General features: G+C 43.0%; 2 protein-coding genes across 3 annotated transcripts; both read left to right on the top strand.

The window, feature by feature from the left end:
• Positions 1 to 57: 57 nt before the first annotated feature.
• trappc5 (trafficking protein particle complex subunit 5) lies at positions 58 to 1,424 on the top strand (the record flags this gene model as incomplete). Of its 2 annotated transcripts, none has more annotated exons than XM_084465161.1 (3): positions 58 to 108; positions 317 to 589; positions 673 to 1,424. In XM_084465161.1, 3 exons carry the CDS (start codon positions 58 to 60, stop codon positions 967 to 969), a joined length of 621 nt encoding a protein of 206 aa, XP_084321287.1. In that variant the 3' UTR covers positions 970 to 1,424. The 2 variants fall into 2 exon arrangements, with proteins under 2 accessions (XP_084321287.1, XP_084321288.1); XM_084465162.1 differs by having other exon boundaries at positions 98 to 133.
• A 326-nt stretch (positions 1,425 to 1,750) lies between these two features.
• On the top strand, positions 1,751 to 18,241 carry mcoln1a (mucolipin TRP cation channel 1a). Its single transcript, XM_084466138.1, has 14 exons — positions 1,751 to 1,979; positions 7,042 to 7,319; positions 7,621 to 7,785; positions 8,126 to 8,282; positions 9,517 to 9,604; positions 11,114 to 11,210; positions 11,496 to 11,595; positions 12,403 to 12,509; positions 13,153 to 13,302; positions 13,655 to 13,756; positions 13,985 to 14,107; positions 14,496 to 14,702; positions 15,317 to 15,447; positions 15,899 to 18,241. Exons 1-14 carry the CDS (start codon positions 1,949 to 1,951, stop codon positions 15,933 to 15,935), a joined length of 1,773 nt encoding a protein of 590 aa, XP_084322264.1. The 5' UTR covers positions 1,751 to 1,948; the 3' UTR covers positions 15,936 to 18,241.
• The last annotated feature ends 2,299 nt before the right edge of the window (positions 18,242 to 20,540 follow it).

The raw sequence follows: 20,540 nt of genomic DNA, 5'->3' as shown, positions 1-20,540 counted from the left end.
TTCATAACGGCGCAGTTATTTTGGTCACGTGCCTTTTTGAACGTGACATGTGACGATATGACGTTAACACCCGGAAGAGGAAGCATTTCTACCGAAACGATAACATTGGTAGGTCTACATTCATGGTTGAAACGTATGTATAATGTCTTGTGCATTAATGTGGATTGTTCTTTTGTACAATCTAAAATTGCATTGCCGACGATATTTGCACAGTGGCTAGCGTATTTGACCCCTTGTTGTTTTTGCACATTTAGTATTTGCTGATGCTAGGCCTAATCCCTCTCTTTCCCCTTCATCCTTATGTTTTTCCTAATAGAAGATGGAGACTCGGTTCACCAAAGGCAAGTCCGCTATTCTTGAGCGACCACTCACTCGGCCCAAAACAGAAGTGAGCGTCAGCGCGTTCGCTCTGCTGTTCTCCGAGATGGTGCAGTACTGTCAGAGTAGAGTCTACTCCGTGTCCGAACTCCAGGCTCGCCTGGCAGAGATGGGCCAGGGCGTAGGGGTCAGCCTGTTGGACGTCCTGGTTCTGAGGGAGAAGAACGGAAAGCGGGAAACCAAAGTCTTGAACATACTTCTTTTCATCAAGGTAGAGGAGCGTCTGTCTGTCTGTCGGTCGGTCCGTAATCGTACGTATGTGTGAATGACATATTAAAAGGGTTTTGTCTACAGGTATCCGTGTGGAAGTCCCTTTTCGGCAAGGAGGCTGACAAGCTGGAGCAAGCCAACGACGACGACAAGACCTACTACATCATAGAGAAGGAGCCCCTGGTCAACCTTTACATCTCAGTGCCCAAGGATAACAGCAGCTTGAACTGCGCCGCGTTCACAGGTGGGGTGGTGGAGGCCATCCTCACCCACAGTGGCTTCCCCGCCAAGGTCACTGTCCACTGGCACAAAGGCACCACTCTTATGATCAAGTTCGATGAAGCGGTGATTGCCAGAGACAAGGCCCTGGAAGGCAGATAGAGGTGTGTGAGTGAGAGGGGAGGCGAGATGTACAAGCGGCTGCTTTAAGCTCCATCGAACTGTCCCAAGACTTTTGACTAAACATTCTCAGAGGTTTTTAAACAATGAGGTAGCATTTTAGGGGGTTCTCTTGGTGGCTCCATAGGCCCAAAACCAGAGCTTCAGTGATGTGCCAGATTAAATAAATGTATGTACTACTTATTTAATGATGGCTGCAACAATGGTGACAGTGGCACAAAGGCCAACATGTAAACTCCACTAGGGTTAACAGGACATCCTGTTGTATGAACAACATGCAACAACATTGTGGTTAGTTTTTGAACTTTTTGAAAATGGATCCAAATTGTATGTGAAGGTTATTTCGTTACAGCACACTCGTAAGATATTGTTCATCTAATGGTTCATGTAGTTTTGGTTTTCTGTTAAAGTTCAAAGAAATATACAAATAAACTATTATGAAAACATTGTTTTTCTTCGAGTTCTATGTTAAGTTGGCACGTTCTAAATGTAGATTTGGTCTGCGGTGCCAAAGAAAATAAATTATAAAAAATAATTTAAAGCATTTAAATACAAACTGCGTATAGACTATACACCAACTGAATACTTTAATTTTTATCTATCTTTATTAAATCTTCGGAAAAGGGAAATCTGCATTTTCAATTCATGCTCTCTAAACGCGTCAGTCACAACAAGTACGTATTGTGTTTTTTTTTTCTCCACCTTGCTGTGTCACGTGGTTTACATCACATGATCTTGAGGGAAGCGCTTCGGCCAGCGGCAACAATACTGCCGAGCTACTCCCGCTGCCTCATGGATATTCCCGAAGACTGTCACCTATTTATTATGTATAATACGTCCGTTCACGTTATACATTTATGACCGATACAAGTGTTTGTCGCCATCGGTTGACTGACTGAATATATCGGGCCAGTGTTGTTATTTTGGCATTAATAAACTTCTTCTGAACACGTCCAAAGTCATGGCTGCAAGTGGGAACCACGATGATTCTGGTAATTATGTCCAAATGTTCTTTATTGTTGCTGGAGAGTATTGCCGAATATCCAACTGTTCAAATAGCGATCGTTATTTGTAGGCATAAACATGAATCCCGTTCCCACGGATAGCAACAAGTTCAGTACATAACAATAAGACAGCTGTTGTCTGCTGTTGTATAGCCTTACTGTGACAGCTGTATTAATTATTTGCAGAAGTGTGTCATTTCTTTTTCGATCGTGAATCTGTATTTAAAGAACAACATTGGTTCCCCAGGAAATAGAAACGGGCTTTGTGCCTTCATTTCGTTTAAATAAACATGGTTTTACAAAGTTTTGCAAAGTGAACGTAAGTATGCCTGTTGCATATTTTTATTATATTAACCTTCCTACGAATTTGCTTTGTAGCATTGATTGGTGATATCCTACTTCTGTTACAATGATACTGAGTTCTTGACCTCACTTACTGAGGCTGCTGAGTTCTTCTAAATAAGCCTATTGTTATAACTTCGCTCCAGTTACACCACCATCCCCCCCAAACCCCGTCCCATATCTCCCTACAGAAGCTCTCAGTTGGAAAGTCCGTCTGACATAATCCTCTAACTCAGAAATGGCTCCACGTGTTTCACACATGGTAAATTCCATAGTTTTAAAAAGGAATGCTGACTTTGAATTGTGCTCAGCTTCAGCTCAGCTGTTCAGCTCCAAATTGATTAAATGTGCTCCTTCTTATAAAGTCTGTTATATAGTATGCCCATTGGAAGCACTGGTAATACCTACTCTGTTATTCTTCATGGTGTTGGGGGGCCTTTTTACAGGAATCTGCCAAACAAGATCCTGTTAGCATCCTGTTAGCATCCAAGTACTGTCAGGCAAAATCTTGCTGCCTTGACCCTTGTCAGTGAGTCTTTAGCCGCTGCACGATACAACTTTGGTAGCAATGGCCAGATGATTCAGTAGTCTTGTTTTGTAATGGTTTGATTGACTGTATCTTTCCTCATCGTCCTACACCCACAACATCACCCACGCCCTCTGTTGCTGGCCCTGATTTGGCCCCTGATTTGACTACTATCTGCCATCAAAGATCTGTTCAGCCTTTCACCCTCGCCATATTGACTTGTTAAGTGGATACATTCTTTTGGCTTCATTCTTATATTTTATTGTTGTCTTGCATAGCTTTTTTTTTCAAACAAACAATGAGACACGCAACCACGGTTGAGGTCAGGACATAGACGTATGTGACATAGACGTTTGGAGTCTACACTTGGTAAGGTCTGCACTGTCACGGCCCATGGTTATCAACACTGAGCCTCACTACATACATCTCTATGTAGGTTGTGTTTGCTCTGAAATGACCTTCTATTGAGTTACTATAGAGGTCAACATACTATGGATTTGAATCAGTCGATTCAATTTGGACATTGTAGATTAACATCTGTTATTATGAGTAGGTCTAGTAGTTGGAGCAGAATATTATCAAGTGATCCGAACATACTTTATATGTGTCAATGTTTTTGACACAGAAACTACTCTGTGAATAAACTACCCTAAATATATAAATCCTGATTAAGTCATAAGACTAGGGACGTTATTCATTTACAGGTTTTGTCAGTTGAGAAGTGGTTCATCACAGCTGGTTAGTTTTAGGAAGCAATCCTCTTCAATTGTGGTTTTGGGTTCTGTTAACCCCATCATGTGATACACGGCACAAAGATGTAAAAGACAAACTAATCACAAGGACCCCCCGAATACTTAGAAAATACAAATTACCAACACCCCAATAATTTGTGAATGATTTTCCTGTGTTTAAGCAACATTTCAGTCTGTGTTGTATAACTGTGGTATTATAACTGCTGTTCCTCATTGTTAAAAGGGACTTTCTCCCTACTTATTTTCCAACTTTCACTCTCTCTGCCTGCCTAGCAACTGGGTTCAAGGTTTGGATAGAACTTCACGAAAAATCAGCCACATGAGTAGTGAATCCATTTTGGTTGTAATATGCAAACAATGTGTGCACAGTAATGTCATACGCAGAATATTAATAGGCGCTGACATAGAGTAAAAGGGAAGACTAGATTGTTTTATGAAAAAATAATGTTTTATCAATCAAAATGTATAAACATACACACAGCATAACATGTAGCCTACCAAAATATAATTATTGTAAATGGCTCCATTTACAATGAGTTTGATGAAAAATAATAACAGCCTTTACAGGTCCTTTGGTTATGTGAGTCAAGCAACATGGCTATCTTTTTAAGCATTGTCCTTATTGACTTATTTTATGTAATGTGTACCTTCCGGACACCAGCCTCTTGTTCAATATAGGCTATCAACCTAACACAGCAGTAATACTTCCTTGTTTGTCTGGCCTGCTGACTTGTGTGCCTGGGGAGACCAAAATTAGACCAATTCTGTCTCGTTGTCATCTTAAACGTGCATGCTCTCCTCGTTGGGCAATACAGAGCTGAGATTGTGTGGAGACTGTGGAGCAAAGGCCACATGGGCTGTATAGCTGTCAAGATCTAGCTGGGAAATGTGTGAAGGAAGGCCATTGGTCTAGATGTGAGGTAGAAATGTATTTCACTTTTGCTTTCTAACTCTCTCCTGCCTTTTGACTGTGTTGCTTACTATCTTGCCTACTAGTGATTTGATTGTGTTACTGACTCATATCTTACCTACGGTTCATCTGATTGATTTCTTACTTGCATGGACATTACTTATCGGTGATGTGAGTGATTGTATGGCTTTATGTATCTTGATTGATTGCTGTTGATATCAGACAATGGGCTTGCCTCAGCCCTAGAATAAGAACAGCAGGTCAGCAACCTAACAACTGAAGAGACACTCTTGTCTAGGAAGAGACATGCTGGCTCAAGTAGGTGAAACCATCGAACGTATAGTCGCCACAAAGTATCTTGTCCAGTCTTTCCCGTTTGGTTTCTCCTACAATTGCGACAAGATCAACATTACTTTGTCTTAGTTTATATCTTTAGCCATGATTTTCCCCACTTTATCTTAAGCCTTGGTTGAGTTTTGAGAGGATGTTTGTGTTTGAAGGTGCCTTTTGTGAGATTGTGTGACAATCCTGATCTAGGACCAATGGTATCACATAGGACCAATCGGCGCTAGGGTGAGGGAATTTGAATTCATGACAAAGCAAGGAGCGCCGTTGCCTGCAGAAAAAAAAAAAAACAATGGCGGCCCCAACGTAAAGTATAGCATCCAAAACAGTTGTTATCTGAAATATGAACGTAACTAACATAGACATTTATTTAATATGTCCCAATAAGGAAGAGGCAGTGCAGCACAAATAGCAGGATGTTGTACTACATCCTGTCGCATTTCGCAGTATGCAGTTCAGCATGCCTTTTTGGCTATTCTGCCCCACAATCCTCTGTGCAGCAGAAGATATGTGACATCGACTGAGCCCGCCAATCGATGGGTGGTACTACAGGTGTGCTAATCAGCGAAATCACCTGTAGTATCTCCCAATGGCATGCATACTGTGTGCAACAGTACATACTTTGTAAGGGTAGCTGCAGTACGTACTGCAAGTAAAAAGAAAAAGTATGCTTTGTGGAACACAGCCTAAGAGTTTCTTTAACAATGTGAGGCTGCGCCCATATGTGGAAATCAATTACTGCCCAGTCAAGGCACCCGACTGCTATTCATGCGAAATGCAAACCTTTATACCTGGATGATCTCATGAGGGTAATTCATAATAGCACAGCCAGGAAAAAGTGTACTGCTTCTCTTTATGATCAAAATTTGATGATCAGGATTGTGACAGCCAACCCAATTTATAAGCCTATTCTTGGCTGTTTGACAGGTTGGTTAAGATGCAGCTCAGACTCTGTCTTGTAGGCGAGGTGAGCGAGCGACACTGAGAAGGTGACAAATGGCTTGTTTGATTGCACGAAAAGCTGGAGGAACAGAATCAAAGCTTGACGTTTGGTGCCAGAGGCATAAAGACACACAACGATGACAGGTCTTTGACAGCCTCTGCTAGACTGCAACGTAGAAAGGTATTCACTATTCCCTCAGAGATAAGCATGTTTCTAAGGTACTGGAACGTTCTGCGATGACAAGATGCCGGTGGTGGATTGCAGTGGGTGTACCCAGCCACCAGTATGAACCCATTGCTGCCAGTTTAGACCTGATATCCTAGTTACTAGTTGGTCAATTAAGTCGTTTTTCTGATATGTCTTTAATTTTTCCATTCATGTATAGGCCCATATCCATGTTTATATGCACGAAATGCTTGAAAATGCAACTGAAACAGCAGGGGATAACAAAGAACAACAGGTGGTCATGATCGTCACCGTTATCAACTCATCATCATGTTGCCCGGAACGGTTGTCATGTTTATCATGTCATCACAGACAGTCGTCGTGGTTATCGCGTTGGCAGACAGTCGTCATGGTTTAAGTGTTGTCACGGACGTTGGTTGTGAGTGTTTAAAAACAGGCTTTGTTATGCCACATGTGTGGTCGAGTCATACCACATAAACACTCAAAGTTCACCCAGAGCCCTTTTGCACAGTTTGGTCAACACATTGAGTTAGCGTACTATCATTCCCATGAAGGATCTTTCGAACCTTCGTAAAAAAGGTCAGAGCGTTTCCAAAAACTCCTCTTAACATGAACGCGCGTGCACTGCTCTAACGACGTTCGTAGGCTTGTAACTGTCTACTGACATGGTGCTGAAATGGGCTCTGTAGGAGGGGGAGACACAGCAATGTTCTTTTTGTGTGACACACAAAAACTGTTTAAATCGTCTGACCCTGCAATATGACTTAATATACTGTGTGACTCCTAGATACTAGTTTATAACCAAAACGTTATCATTGAGCGATGCAGACATTCAAATACATCCACTAAAATATAATATAACTGGAAAAACTGTTACTTAAGTTACTTTTTCTACAAAAACAGCGTGAGCTCCATGTTAAAATGGTGATTTGGATTTAAAGAGCTAAAATGGCTCAAGTAGTCCCAGGATGGAGAGATTTAGCTACCACTACTAATTCTCTCTCTCTCTCTCTGTCTCTACCTCCCTCCTTCTCTCCCTCCCTCAGAGAGGAACGGAGAGTCATCCTCCATCCCTCAGCACGGCAGCGACACCATCGGCGACCACTGTCACCACGGGAACAGCCATGGCAACCACCACCACGACGTGACGGGGTCACTCAGGGACCCGGTGGGTCACTGGGTGGCGGCCGACCCAGAAGAGGAAGCCCTGCGCAGGAACCTGAAGTACTTCTTCATGAGCCCCTGTGACAAGTACCACGCCAAGGGCCGCAAGCCCATCAAGTTAGGCCTGCAGCTGCTCAAGATCATCATCGTCACTGTGCAGGTACGCTGCGGGTCGGTGGGTGGACTGAGGCATCGCACGCTGTCTTTGTGAGGGTAGTCCGAGTGGCTGTATGCTTATGAGATGAGGTGTCACACAAATTTGCGGATATACAGTATATCAATCAACAATTGAATCAACAAATGAATCAATATGTAATCGTAAAGTTGCACAGTATATTTAATCATTGAATTATCAATTATTTTGGTGCTCAGTCTCGCTGTCTAACTGTCTGTCTCCGTCTCGCTGCTACCCCGTCTGTCTGTGTCTGTCGCTCTTTCTCGGTCTGTGTCCCTCTTCCTAGCTGGTGTTGTTTGGCTTGAGTAACCAGGTGGTGGTGAGCTTCAAGGAGGAGAACACCATGACCTTCAAGGAGCTCTTCCTCAAGGAATATGACGAAGGCTCCAGCGACTTCGCCGTCTACACCCAGAGCGACCTCTACGACCACATCTCCTACACCATCGAAAAGGTGAGACGAACGCCTTGCTCTTCTTCATCTTTGTCTGCGAGATACAGGATCATAGAATAAGTGTGGATTTGTTTTTTTTGATGCGCTTTGTGTCATACATATTAAGAGAGCTCTGGAAACTGTCGAACCTAAACAATTGTGTGTGTGTCATTCAGAACGCTTCCTAAACGTTTTGCTTTGCATCGCTTCGCTCCTCGGCGTGCAACGCGGTGTGCTTGTTGTTTCATGAGGCCTGCCCATGAACGCCGGGCAGAGCGCGTCCTATGCTGGCTGGCCAATGACTGTTTACGTCCCAGAAAGGCTTGCATTAACATGACAGGTGTTCCCATCCCGGCTCCAGTACCTGGACCTGGCCAACACCACGGTCGGGCGCTATGCCTACGTGTATGGGGTGGGGGTGAACGGCAGCGCTCTGTCCCTCTGCCAGCAGTACTACAAGAAGGGCAGCATCGACCCGGCCAATGACACCTTCACCATCGACCCCCACATCATCACCGGTACGGGAGGCTGAGCGGACAGCTCCAATAGGATTTGGTTTAAAGCGGGACCGAATTCCTATGTTCAGTTCTACTTTAAACTCAATCCAAAAAACTTGGAACAGTGACATATTATACCACCAGGTGTGAGTGTGATTAGCCGTTACAAGCAGTTTTGAAAATCTGCCTCTTCTGACATCACAAGTGGGCGTGTCCACCTAGATGTGTGCTTTATAGGTGAGCAACATTTGCTTACAGTCCACTGGGTAGGCTGGTAGACTGATCTATCCAGCACACATCTAGGTCGTGGCTTGTAATGGCTAATCACACTGGTGGGATAATATGTAACCTTTAAACTAAATCCAAAAAAAAAGAAAGTATTCTTGGTGTGAGATCTAGGAAGGGAGGATTTATCCCTATGGTAACGACCCATGGCAACCTTGTGACACGTCGCAGACTAGCTATCGTGCAGTCAGTACAGAGGGAAAATGTGTGCATTTCTTAATCAGCTGAGCCTTTTTAGATTTTGAGGTCTGATAATATGAACTCTGAAATGGGCTCCCTAACGATGTTGCCAGCAATGCTCGTTGATTCCCGAATACTGTAACAAATCACGAAATGGTTTCCCTTTTTTCTGTGCTTCCTCTTTTTGTGGGCATGACTTCTGGGTTATTTGGACGTGACCATGAACATAAAAGTGAGTCATAAGCCAAACGTTGTGTTAGTAAGCTTTCCCAGAGAACAGACCGCAAGAATTGACAATCTGCTGGAATTTCCACTGCATCAGAAAAGTGTGTTTCATGCTAGACGGACATTTGGTTCTCCAGAACACGTCTGCTTTGTGGTTTCCAAAGACCACATCTCCCAACGGTCGCTGTTTACGAAACAGTCTTATTATCTATCACAGCAACAGGCTCAAATTTGATTTTGTAAAGGACTTTATCATGCACATTCCACCACTCTCCTAGTAAATATGCATTTGTTCACAAGTAACTTATCATAATGCATCCTTACTAAGTAAAGCATCCATGAGAAAACTGCCCACCTGCTCTTCAATAACCTGCTGTGTCTAGTCTTTCATTCAGAGGAACCGGACCACTTGAGAGAAACCCAAGTAGGGTTTTGAGCTTAGCATAAAATTGTTCAAATACATTTCACCATGACTAAAGCTATTGGGACAGCAAATTATACTTTTCTCTCTCTCGATTATTCTTTTTGCTGAATCTCTCCCTCTTCCTCCCCCTGTCCTTGACAGACTGTGTCGGGGTGAATCCAATGTCTGCCCCCATTGGTTCTGGTTCTTTGAAAAACAACTACAAGAACTTCACTCTCAAGTTTCACAAGTAAGGCTGGTTTCAGTGTTCACGTGTCTTACAGCTCCATGTCTCCCATGTCAACAAATGTCAACAGCAGAAGCTTAAAGTTTCAGTGTTATCAACTGTGGTGTTATCCTATGAGGCCTGAGGGGTATTCCATCAAAGTCGCTAACGAAACCGGCTCTTAGTTGATTAAGCCCGGTTAGAACTAGAGCCAACTTCCACTTGAGGCTTAAGCCGTTCCATCAACGCAGTTCAGCCGCGCCTTGCTCAGGTTAGTTCAAGCCAGGCTAACGTTATCCTGGATTACACGCGTTCACAAGATATGTAACCACCCCATAACCGTGAATGTCGAATCATGGATCAAATGTCCGAAAAGGACCGAGCGGGATCTTTTCCAGCGGCGAACAGAAGCTGTTTGTGGAGGTCTATGTGGAGTACAAGCATATAATAACTCAAAAAGGGAACATTGTAACCATTAATAGAAACAGGGAGGCTGCCTGGCAAAAAAATCGGCGATCTGTTGAATGCATAAGTAGTATTAAGCGTAACATATTTTAATTGAATATTGACCATGGCTTTGAAAGCAGGGAGATAGTCTCGAGTTAACGTGTTGGACTTGCACCCGGTCGTCTGGGGTTCAAGCCCCACGTAATTAGTAATATAGGAAGGATTACTAGAGAAATCAAAGAACTTTTCATGCCATTTATTTTCCATTTCTTTGAATATTCTTAATTAGGGAATTAATAAAATTTGTAAAGTGAATTACAAAATGAAGCCAACGCCAAGAATACTATGAAATACTCGAACTTGAGTGATACGTGCAAACTCGGGTCACGCGTATCACAGGGCAAGTGCTAGACAATTCACCCAGCCGCTGATTGCTGATTACGCGATAATACATAGACTTGTGTAAAAATGTGTTGAAAAAATAGCCACAGTAACAATAGATAGCAATTCATTGAATTATTTCATTTACATCATTTAATCTTAGACCCTTAGTGAAAATATACGCTGTTTGTACTTCATATATGTACATTTATGAGAATTGTGAGGACTAGGCTTGGCGGAACCTTCTGATGGTACAATTGTTGCTGACAGATGGATTTCTCTGAAACACTGCTGAAGTTAGCCTGACAGTTAACCTGCTCCCGACCAGGTTAGTTTGGTCGGATAAATTGCCATGGTTACTTAGCGGAGGTTCCCTTAAGTCACGTTCATGGAACGCAACTCTAGCTGAAAGAAGCCCGGCTAAGCGAAATAAGCCCGGCTTTACGCTTAGCTTGGTTGATGGACTACCCCTCTGGTTATTGTAGGTTATGTCTTTGTCATAAAATATAATGAGATTACATATAGAACACAATGCCTCCCTCTTTCACTCACTCACTGATTTCTTTCCGTTTTATTGACTGTGATCTAATCCTAATGGCCATATTAATTGGTAGGTTATATCCTGGTCGGTAAACACAATGAGATAACATGTCTTAACACAATGCCTCTTTCTCTCACCCTCTCCCTCACCCTCTCATTCTCTAGGCTCATCAATGTGACCATAGAGTTTCAGCTAAAGGCGATCAATATACAGACCATCATCAACAATGAGATACCTGACTGTTACACGTTTTACATAACTGTAAGTGTTTCCTGTACACACAGACATGGTGGCAAAAAAAAAAAAAAAAACAGCAGTGGTTGAAAATCTTTTCTTGGTTTTTCCTTTCTGACCTATTTCTAGGAAACCATTAATTACATTTTATCCGTCTTCTCTGTCACTCCTTCCTAATTGAATAATTACATTTTACTATCTTTGCAATCTCTTAATTTGCCTCAATCACACCAATTTAACAGCATGGAGTCACTCATAGAGTGGGATGCAAGATTGCTTGTGGTTGATTGGTTTGTTTCCCCCGGCCTACAGATAGTCCTGGACAACAAGGCCCACAGCGGCAAGGTCCAGATCAGGCTGGAAAACCGGGCGACCATCAAGGAGTGCAAATTCCCCAGCGTCTCGGGACAGGGTGAGTTAATAGGGACGGAAAGGAGGACGGCCTGAACAAATGAGTTTGCTTATTAAACTCAAAGGAAGACTACAGGAAGGCTTGGTTGATATGCTGCAAGACTCTCCCTAGCATATTATCTGTTTAATCAACAAGTATGGTTCGATACCTTACCAGTTATTACAAGGCCTTTCTTCACCGGCCACTATATGGTATGTAGCAATATCTGCATGTCTGGTTGTCGAAACATTTGTAGATGCGGAAGTGTTGAGGGATCAGAGGCAGTCAGGTCAGACGTGACAATACAGGATCATATTACCATTACATATTGCCCAATTGCAGTTTGGAAGTATTCATAAATGTTCTCTGAGGAGGGAAACATGTTCTGTGAGGAGGGAAACATGATTCAATTAACCCTCTAACCCTCTCTGTGAATATAATCAAATCTCCCATTAAATATGTGAGACCGGAAAAGTGTGGCCTCATATTGTACTTGGTTCAGAGAGATTCTCAATCACAGAGCTAACAAGATACAAACAGTCTCCATTGGACTGATTTCACAGAGCTACTGATTTGACATAAACATAACACAAATAGGATCTAGTGGACTGATGTTATGGCGCCACTAACAATACAAATGTCAATCATTGGACTGATCACACAGAGTTTACACAGAGCTTTCAAAATAGAAATAGGATCCATTGGTCTGATCACACAGAGCTGACATAATAGAAATAGGATCCATTTGACTTATTTCACATGCGTACAAACAGGATTTACTGCTATCCATCGGTCTAACTTGGGCGCCGCCTTGTCTCTTACCTCCAGTGGAAAACTATGCCCGCCTGGCCTTCGACGTGGTCGTGATACTGGTGTGCTTGCTGTCCCTGGTGCTGTGTGGAAGATCCATATTGCGGGGCATCGTGCTGCAAAATGTAAGGAGAACACCCACCCACCCCCCACGCCTAAATACTAAATGCTGATGCACTTCAAACTAAATTAAAATTTCTGTGTTTGTAATGACATGTAAGGCAGGTGAGCAACAAAATCAGGCATTGGGCATCGATCATGGAAGCAATTGGTCCACCACGTCACGTGAACGATTGTGCCAGTTTTTCTTCCAGGCATGTCTCATCCACGCGACCCGCGTCATTAATCAAGTGCCAATTTTGATTTGGCTTCAAGCATATCAGGGACTTGAGCCCTCTCAAGCAGACAAGGTTAACCCCAGCAGGAGACCCCACCAACTATTAGGAAATCGAGGTGGTGGTCCATTTTGTAGAAAAAATCTTGTAGATGGGAGGAATTCTTAATGGTTAAATTCCCAACATAGTTTCTAAAAGTCAGTTAGGCTTCTCGGTCAGCCTTCTCGGTCAGGCTTCTCGGTCAGCCTGACTCTTAAACTAATAAGGCCACTCTTGATTTCTTTATTCCCTGTGATGGGGCCTGCGGTCCACCCAGAGAACAGATCCTCAGCATAACATGTATCACAATAAAGGAATCGGATCAGGGCCAACCTCCCTCACTCCCCCTTGTCTGTGTCTATCTGTGTTTATTGTTTTGGACCACGTGTTTCAGGAGTTTGTGGCATTCTTCAAGAACAGTCTGAGCCGCAAGGTGTGCTGGGCCGACCGCATGGAGTTTATCAACGGCTGGTACATCCTCCTGATCATCAGCGACTTCCTCACCATCATAGGGAGCTTCATCAAGATAGGAATCGAGTCAAAGGTCAGCCTTAGTGTGTGTGTGTGGTCGCGGAGTTCTCATGCTGGAAAATCTATAGCTGCATACTGTATAGGACAGGATTTCCTAAGCACATGTTATCCAACCATAAGATATCCATCTTATTTTCACAGCTTTCATTCTGCGTCTCGACCAAGTAATATGACAATATATCTCACTTATATAACATTTATATCAAGTTTGCGTACTTGCGCAGTTTTGCCAGGGTGGAGAAACTGCTGTTGGTGTGTTTGTGTGTGTTTTTGTCAGTCCTGAAAGAACATGTCCTTATGTCCTTAAGTGTGTCCCATGTCTTGACAGAACATCACAAGTGTGTCCCGTGTGTTTGTATGAACAGACCATGTCGTCCTATGACCTGTGTGGCATCCTGCTGGGGACCTCCACCCTCCTGGTGTGGGTCGGAGTCATCCGCTATCTCACCTTCTTCCAGAAGTACAATGTGAGTAGCAGCAGCACAGGTGCATGTGCCCAGATTTGACTCCCTCACTCCCTCATTCACTTCCTCATTCCCTCACTTCCTCTCTCACTAACTTCAATTTCAAGTCAGTATTTTTTTATATAAAATGTGTTTTCACACACAGCTAATACTCAGCTAACGCCTGTGTGTATGTTTGTCTGTGTGTTTGTCTGTCTGTCTGTGTATGCACATGCGTGTGTGCCACTCCAGATCCTGATATTGACGCTGCGGGTGGCGTTCCCCAACGTGATCCGGTTCTGCTGCTGCGTGGCGGTGATCTACCTGGGCTACTGCTTCTGCGGCTGGATTGTCCTGGGACCCTACCATGTCAAGGTCAGGGGCCCACAGTCACCCTTATTGTCACTCTGTGTTTATACCCGAGTTTCTGAGCTTCTCAACGTTGTGGGACAGTTTGTTACGTCATCGTCTCCTTCATTGACAGGCGGCCAGCAGCACTCAAAAGTGAAGATATTTTTTTTAAATGGAAATGTGAGAGTCGCATTATTAGAAAGGATCTCAGCACAGGCTGAGGTATGATAGGCAAACAATGGGTGTTATTTTTTTGATAACGCTGTTCCTCAGAGGACCCTAGATTCCGAGGGAGTAGTACTACTAGGCTTTATCATAAACACAAGTTTGAACGCAGCTAATTAAGCGGGTTCAGCTATTCATATCCAAGGCGACTTCCTGTGAACCTGCGTGTTTTGCTCTGGCTCCGTAGTTCCGGACCCTGTCCAGTGTGTCCGAGTGTCTGTTCTCGCTCATCAACGGCGACGACATGTTCGTGACTTTCTCCGGCCTGGAGGGCAGCAGCACCCTGGTCTGGGTCTTCAGCCAGGTCTACCTCTACACCTTCATCTCCCTCTTCATCTACATGGTGCTGTCGCTCTTCATCGCCCTCATCACCGGGGCGTACGAGACCATCAAGGTACCACCCAGGGGGACATTGTAAAGGCAAAATGATAAAAATTATATATTGGGTTAAAAACACCATATTGCCTTTTTCTTTTCATGATGCATCGCAGCATAATTAAAGTCACAATGTGTAAGATTGTAATAACAGTGTTCTGTCCACTTTAACTGGCTGGGCAACTGTGTGACGTGAGGCAGCGTAGCTCGGCCGGCTGGGTGGCCTGAGTGGGAGGGGTTGAGGGAGTGTGAGTGTTGATGAAAAGATTATTATAAACAAAGAGAGGTACGGGCTGACAAGCATTTTTTATTTGCAGAATATATCAGTTATAGAATAGAATAGAATAGTTATAGAATTTGATGTTACTGATAACATTATTGGAATCACTATCGATCAGCGTTGACCACAGATGTGTCCAGGTTGTATTAAGCTTTAAACTAATTAGGGGTCAGCTCCTTTCATGTACGAGGGCGCGGCTAGCAGACTAAACTAGTGAAGATGAGTACACCACCTGTGTTTGTCCTATGACAATGCCTCTGTGAGAAGGGTCTCCTCAAAGGTTTCTTTTCTGTGCACCTAGAAGAAGTTTTAGTTTTAGAAGAATAACCCGAGTCCCCCCACATCTCTGGCAGCATCAAGTCCAGGAGCCCATGCACATCACGGACCTCCAGGCCTTCATCGCCGAGTGCACCGACATGCCCAACTCCGGCAAGTTCCGTGGTGTGGAGACCTCGCCCTGCTCTATCTTCTGCTGCTGCGACAGGTGAACACATTGACGAACAAACCGAACCGCCCACTCAGTAGAGCGCTACCGTAACTCGAGATCACATGAGGCCAGAACCAGGTGTTCTGGTTTGTGTCTGTTTCTGTTTTGTTTTCTTATTGTACCCTCTTCATAAAGGTGGCAGATAATGTAGATATTGTATTGTAGGAATGTAAAAGAAATCCTACAAAATTCCTGTGTATATGTAGCTATATAGCCAAGTCGACAAGCAATAGCCTGGAGAGATTGATGTTTTATTGCTTGGTGGATGATTTTGAATTTGATTTTGATTTTGATGAAGTAAATGTTTGATATTCGTATCCAAAGATACTTCAGAGTGATGTTTATCAGATTGGTCAAGTTCAGGTTTATAGTGAGCTTATCAGCTAGTGTCTCTTTTAAACTCAAGTTTTAAAACAACAGTTTTGAATTGCTTGAATTGTTTCCACAGAGCTACGACCTATGAGGACGTCCTCCTGGTCAACTGAAGAGGACCGTTGGAGCCTCACTAGTGCCTCACTGGTGCGCCCTGCTGGCCACCGTACCGAACTGCACACAGCACTACTTCCAGGCCAAACTGTCCTCTTACCTCTTCCCGGGCTAGTTGCTGTAAAACCAACACCGCCATTCACCTGAAAGGGTTAACAGCAGTGATGTCAAAAAAAGGACCCGGGTTTAACCATTGAGGAATGTGCTCATGGAAGTGAACTCCAGACCATAATGATTCATATTCTGTCTGAATATGGATCCAGAGTTTTTTATGAAGCCTTTGACTTTGGAGCGGAAATTCTGCTTCTAGGACATACTATAGTACAGTGGCCCCAGAGAAACACGTGCACACTTTTTATTCACATGGTCCATGTTTTTTTCTCGTGTACTTTGTAGTGTTACCTTTCATGTTTTTATTTGAAGTACTGCACAGCGCTACCGTCGCACAAAAGTACTTTTATCAGGTTGGTTTTAAGGAACAACAGACTCTACTTGAGAAGGTTAAAGTAGTATGTAGTGCCATGCTTAGCATTTGGTATTTTTCTAATTTCTTAAGCCGTTTTAGAAACTCACTATCTCACTTTATTGGTTTCTGCATTCAGTCGGACCAGGAGACAGAGGAGTAGTACACCATATACTCTCTGCTCTTCTCCTGTCCTGTGTTTTATATTTTAGCAGTCATGCTCTTCAATATCCTTATTTAAAGGTGAAGTGTGTAGAATTGAGTGGCATCCTGTGCAACAGACTTGGCAGAAATGGAATACAATACCCAAAATGTATGTTTTAATTAGTGTATGCGCTCATGAAAATAAGAATGGTTGTGTTTTTTCTTTACTTTATAATGTGCCCTTTATATCTACATAGGATGGGGCTCCTCTTCCACCAAGCTAGACATGTTTCACCTCCATGTTTCTACAGTAGCCCAGAATGGACAAACGGCAATGTTTTTAAGTTTGAATCAAAATTGCTATCTTACTTGTAAGCTATGACCTGTAGATTTACAGACTAAATAACTAAATACAAATAACAAAAATCGATCAAGAAACCACCATCACTTGACACATGGCTATTGGATGCTGTCATAGATGATGACATCATTTTGAATTACTTACTGGCTCTTTACAGGCCAGTACCGGTCACCGTAGCTCCTCCTCCTCCATTATAAACTGTGAGGTGTGGGGGGCTGGGTATTCAGTTGGTTGCAGCCTCAGGAAGATGCAAGATTCCACTTAATCCTAAACACAGCACCTTGAATTGCCAAATATAGTACAGATCATTGCAGATAATAGGAGCCCAAAACTCATACGCATAGAAAAGGATGGGGATGGTGATATCCCTAACCCTAACCCTGGTTGACAATCATAATAATGGCTTGTATGGTTCGTTCCCAACCAACCACAGCAATAATGTGTTGGAGCCGCAACACAGAACTGCACTGATTATCAGTGTCTTTAACGCTGCTTGGTCTTGTGAGGAGAGCTCTTAGATTAGTAATGGAACACAGGGTATTTATTATAAATGTATTTTGTTTTCTACTGGATCCAATAGGTTTACTGAATCTATGTCTAGTTGTGTTGCATTTGTTCCCCTTCAACAGACATTACCTGTGCATAGCATCAGCTGTCATCTTGTATCTTACTTGCATAACCTACTTTTATGATCAAAGTTGGTTGTGGTAGGCTGTTTTATGTCTGGATGCATTTTTACATGATGCTTTTTATTGCTTCGGGACGGTACTCATGGGAACCTGAGGGAGATGTGATCTGTCCGAGCATGGAGTGACTCTCAGACAGCTCAGAGTCTGAGGACAGGAGCGTAGAGAACGAGGATGATGCAGAAGTACTCCCCTGCCGCCTCCTGGCTTCCTAATGCTTTGTCCTTGGTGCTTCTTCTTGTTCTTTATAATGATGTCTTGTTTGAAATGTAGGTTAGAGCTAGGCCTAGGATAGTATGTAAAAAAAAAATATATATATATATATCTCAATTACTTTGAACTGCGGACAAGAAAGATTGGGGAATAATGAAGTCTTTGTCTGTAATGATAGGAATTTGAAGTATTTATACCAATCAGTTTTGGAAAAAAAATTGGGAATTATTTTGTTATTAATTTCAGCTAGATGTTATGATAATGGCTATCTCAGATCTAGTGACATGATTATCTATATTCTAAAAATGTCTCTCACCTTGAGGCCCACACAGACCCTCTCCTGACTCAATTTGGCATTATGGTTATTTTTTTTGTTATTTGTTCGTTCCCCATCTGTGCCTTTTCATCTTATCGTGCCATTTCAATAATAAATGGAATTTCAAAGCAACCAGAGAGGTTCTGTTTACCTTTTTGTGGTTCTTTTTTATGTTGTACGGTACGTATGTGACACACTAAAAACAAATTAAAAAAACTCTTTAATTAAGCATTTTTATTAGTTCTACTGAAGCCCTTTTTAACGGTCAGGTGTGTGTGTGTGTGTGTGTGTGTGTGTGTGTCTGTGTGTGTGTGTGTGTGTGTGTGTGTCTCACCAAGGTCATGATTAAAATGCTGTTCATAGAACATCAGTAGTTCCAATGGACCAATGGGCGTGGTCCATAATAGCAGCATTTAGATTCGATCTTGTGTTGGACTAGATGTCTGCCTCAATGATCGTGGAGAAAGGGCGTTTCCCAGGCATTAGTTTCAATGCAAAAATCATTATTCCCATGCTGTAACTGTAGGATACAAAGCCAGGCTGGCATTTAAAGGATATTGCTTTGTGTCTGCCTGCCTGCCTCGGTTTTCCTCCCTAGTTTTTGTTGGTGTGTGTGTGTGTGTGTGTGTCCCAGCTCTGTGAGTACTCAGACCCTAGGTTGTGTGTGCAGCTGTCATCGTTACAAGTGTGAGAGGTGGGGCTCTTCAGGATTTACGAGGAGTTTTTCGGGGGAATACCAGCCTTCCCAACCTCACAGAGCCAAAAGGACACTGAGCCAGCGTTCAGCTCAGTCACAGACCACGCTAGCATATTGAGCTAGCCATCCCCTGCCGTCCAGTAAGGTCTTCGAGAGATGGAGGCTTGTGCCAGGCGGACACACCCTCGCTGTTTAACCACAGTATTAGTGTGCACTGTGCACACTTAAATGCAGGCACAGGATTTATAAAAGCTTTGGTTATAGAGTGATGTCATAATGGATGCCATTAGTGTCTGGTTTTTCTCAAGTGCAGAAGACAGAAGCTGTACCTGAAAGTAGGCCCTGGTTGCACTTTTTACATGTTGCATCTTTAGCGTGAGCAGGGCTAAAGAGAGCCTGGCACTCTCTGTACACTCCTGCAGCTCCTCCATGCTGAGATGGACTTGTGTGTGGTTCTGTGGACGGCAATCTCTGAACACTATGTGAAATGTGACTGGTGGTTATTTGTTAGTGAAACTTTGTATCATGACACAAATGGCCGCACAGCATCTGGTTAATGGTTGGAGAAGTGGTTGTTCAAGAGATGTAAAACTTTATTCTTGGCATTGATTTTCAGATTCCAATCAAGAGCTAGCTCTACATGTTGGAAACACAGACTGAGCTTTGGACCTGAAAATGGCCTCCCATTGAGAGCCTTGTCATTAGCAGTAGACCCAAAGAGAAAGTACCAAATGATCATGTTATGTCATTTGTAATGGCATAATTGTGATTCAATCATTTTTTTAAAGAAGATGCTGTACTCATGTGGTTTCTTTGTCATTACTTTAGGGCCATCATAAAAGAGCCATATAATAGAGGCCATTGTTGGGAGGCCTACTTGCCAAACATTGTCCACAAAAATGGAGTCCAAGTCTTGCCAAGGTCCAAAGTGCAAATAGTATAGGGTGGTTGTAATTATTTCTAACTGAAAATTCACTGAATCTAAATGACCTTGGTGTTAACATCAAGGTTATCATAAATGTTAATTACTTGACATGCATATAATCATTCACTCTCCTACTTCTCCTACTCACGATACTGTTGGGGAGGAGTATGGTCTGCAGTGCAGGAACTCAAGAGTGAAGGAAGTGAAATGGGTTGCATGACTCATGCATTTAGCCCTTTCACACAACACTTCAGAAACATGAGGAAAAGTAGATGAGGAAAAACCTGAAACAACTCGCCTTTTCCCCCCATAGTATGCCTAATTTCACTTGCTTTTTCCCCCTACTTATTATTGTCTTCCCGGTTTCATTCTAGCTTAAGACCAGTTGAGGTCACACATCTGAACGCGCTCAGTCCCTCCCAGCGTTCTTTGTATATCCCTTGCCTTTCTTTTCATTATTTCCTATTGTGAATTCATTCTTCTGCAGCTGCATTCTCACAGACCCGCAATGACAAGCGTTCAGCTCACTGCTATTGTCGACTTGTACCATAGCAAACTAGACACTAGTTCCCAGGGCCGTGGCAATCACATTTCTGATAGCCTGATATTGATTTATGGAATAATATATTAATTTCAGCAGCATTAAAGGATCACTCGATTGATGCAATGCACTTGTCATTAATTCAAAGTATGCTTTTGGCATATGACAAAACATGACAACGCTATGTTACGGCCCGCGACGTACGGGTGTTAAGAATTTGACATCTCGGCTGCAAAATGCGTGCTCCTGATTGGCCTA

This window comes from Micromesistius poutassou, assembly GCF_964030765.1.
Source record: "Micromesistius poutassou genome assembly, chromosome: 3".
Taxonomy (NCBI): domain Eukaryota; kingdom Metazoa; phylum Chordata; class Actinopteri; order Gadiformes; family Gadidae; genus Micromesistius; species Micromesistius poutassou.
The sequence above is the reverse complement of the archived record's forward strand: the minus strand, read 5'-3'. Positions and strand labels throughout refer to the sequence as shown.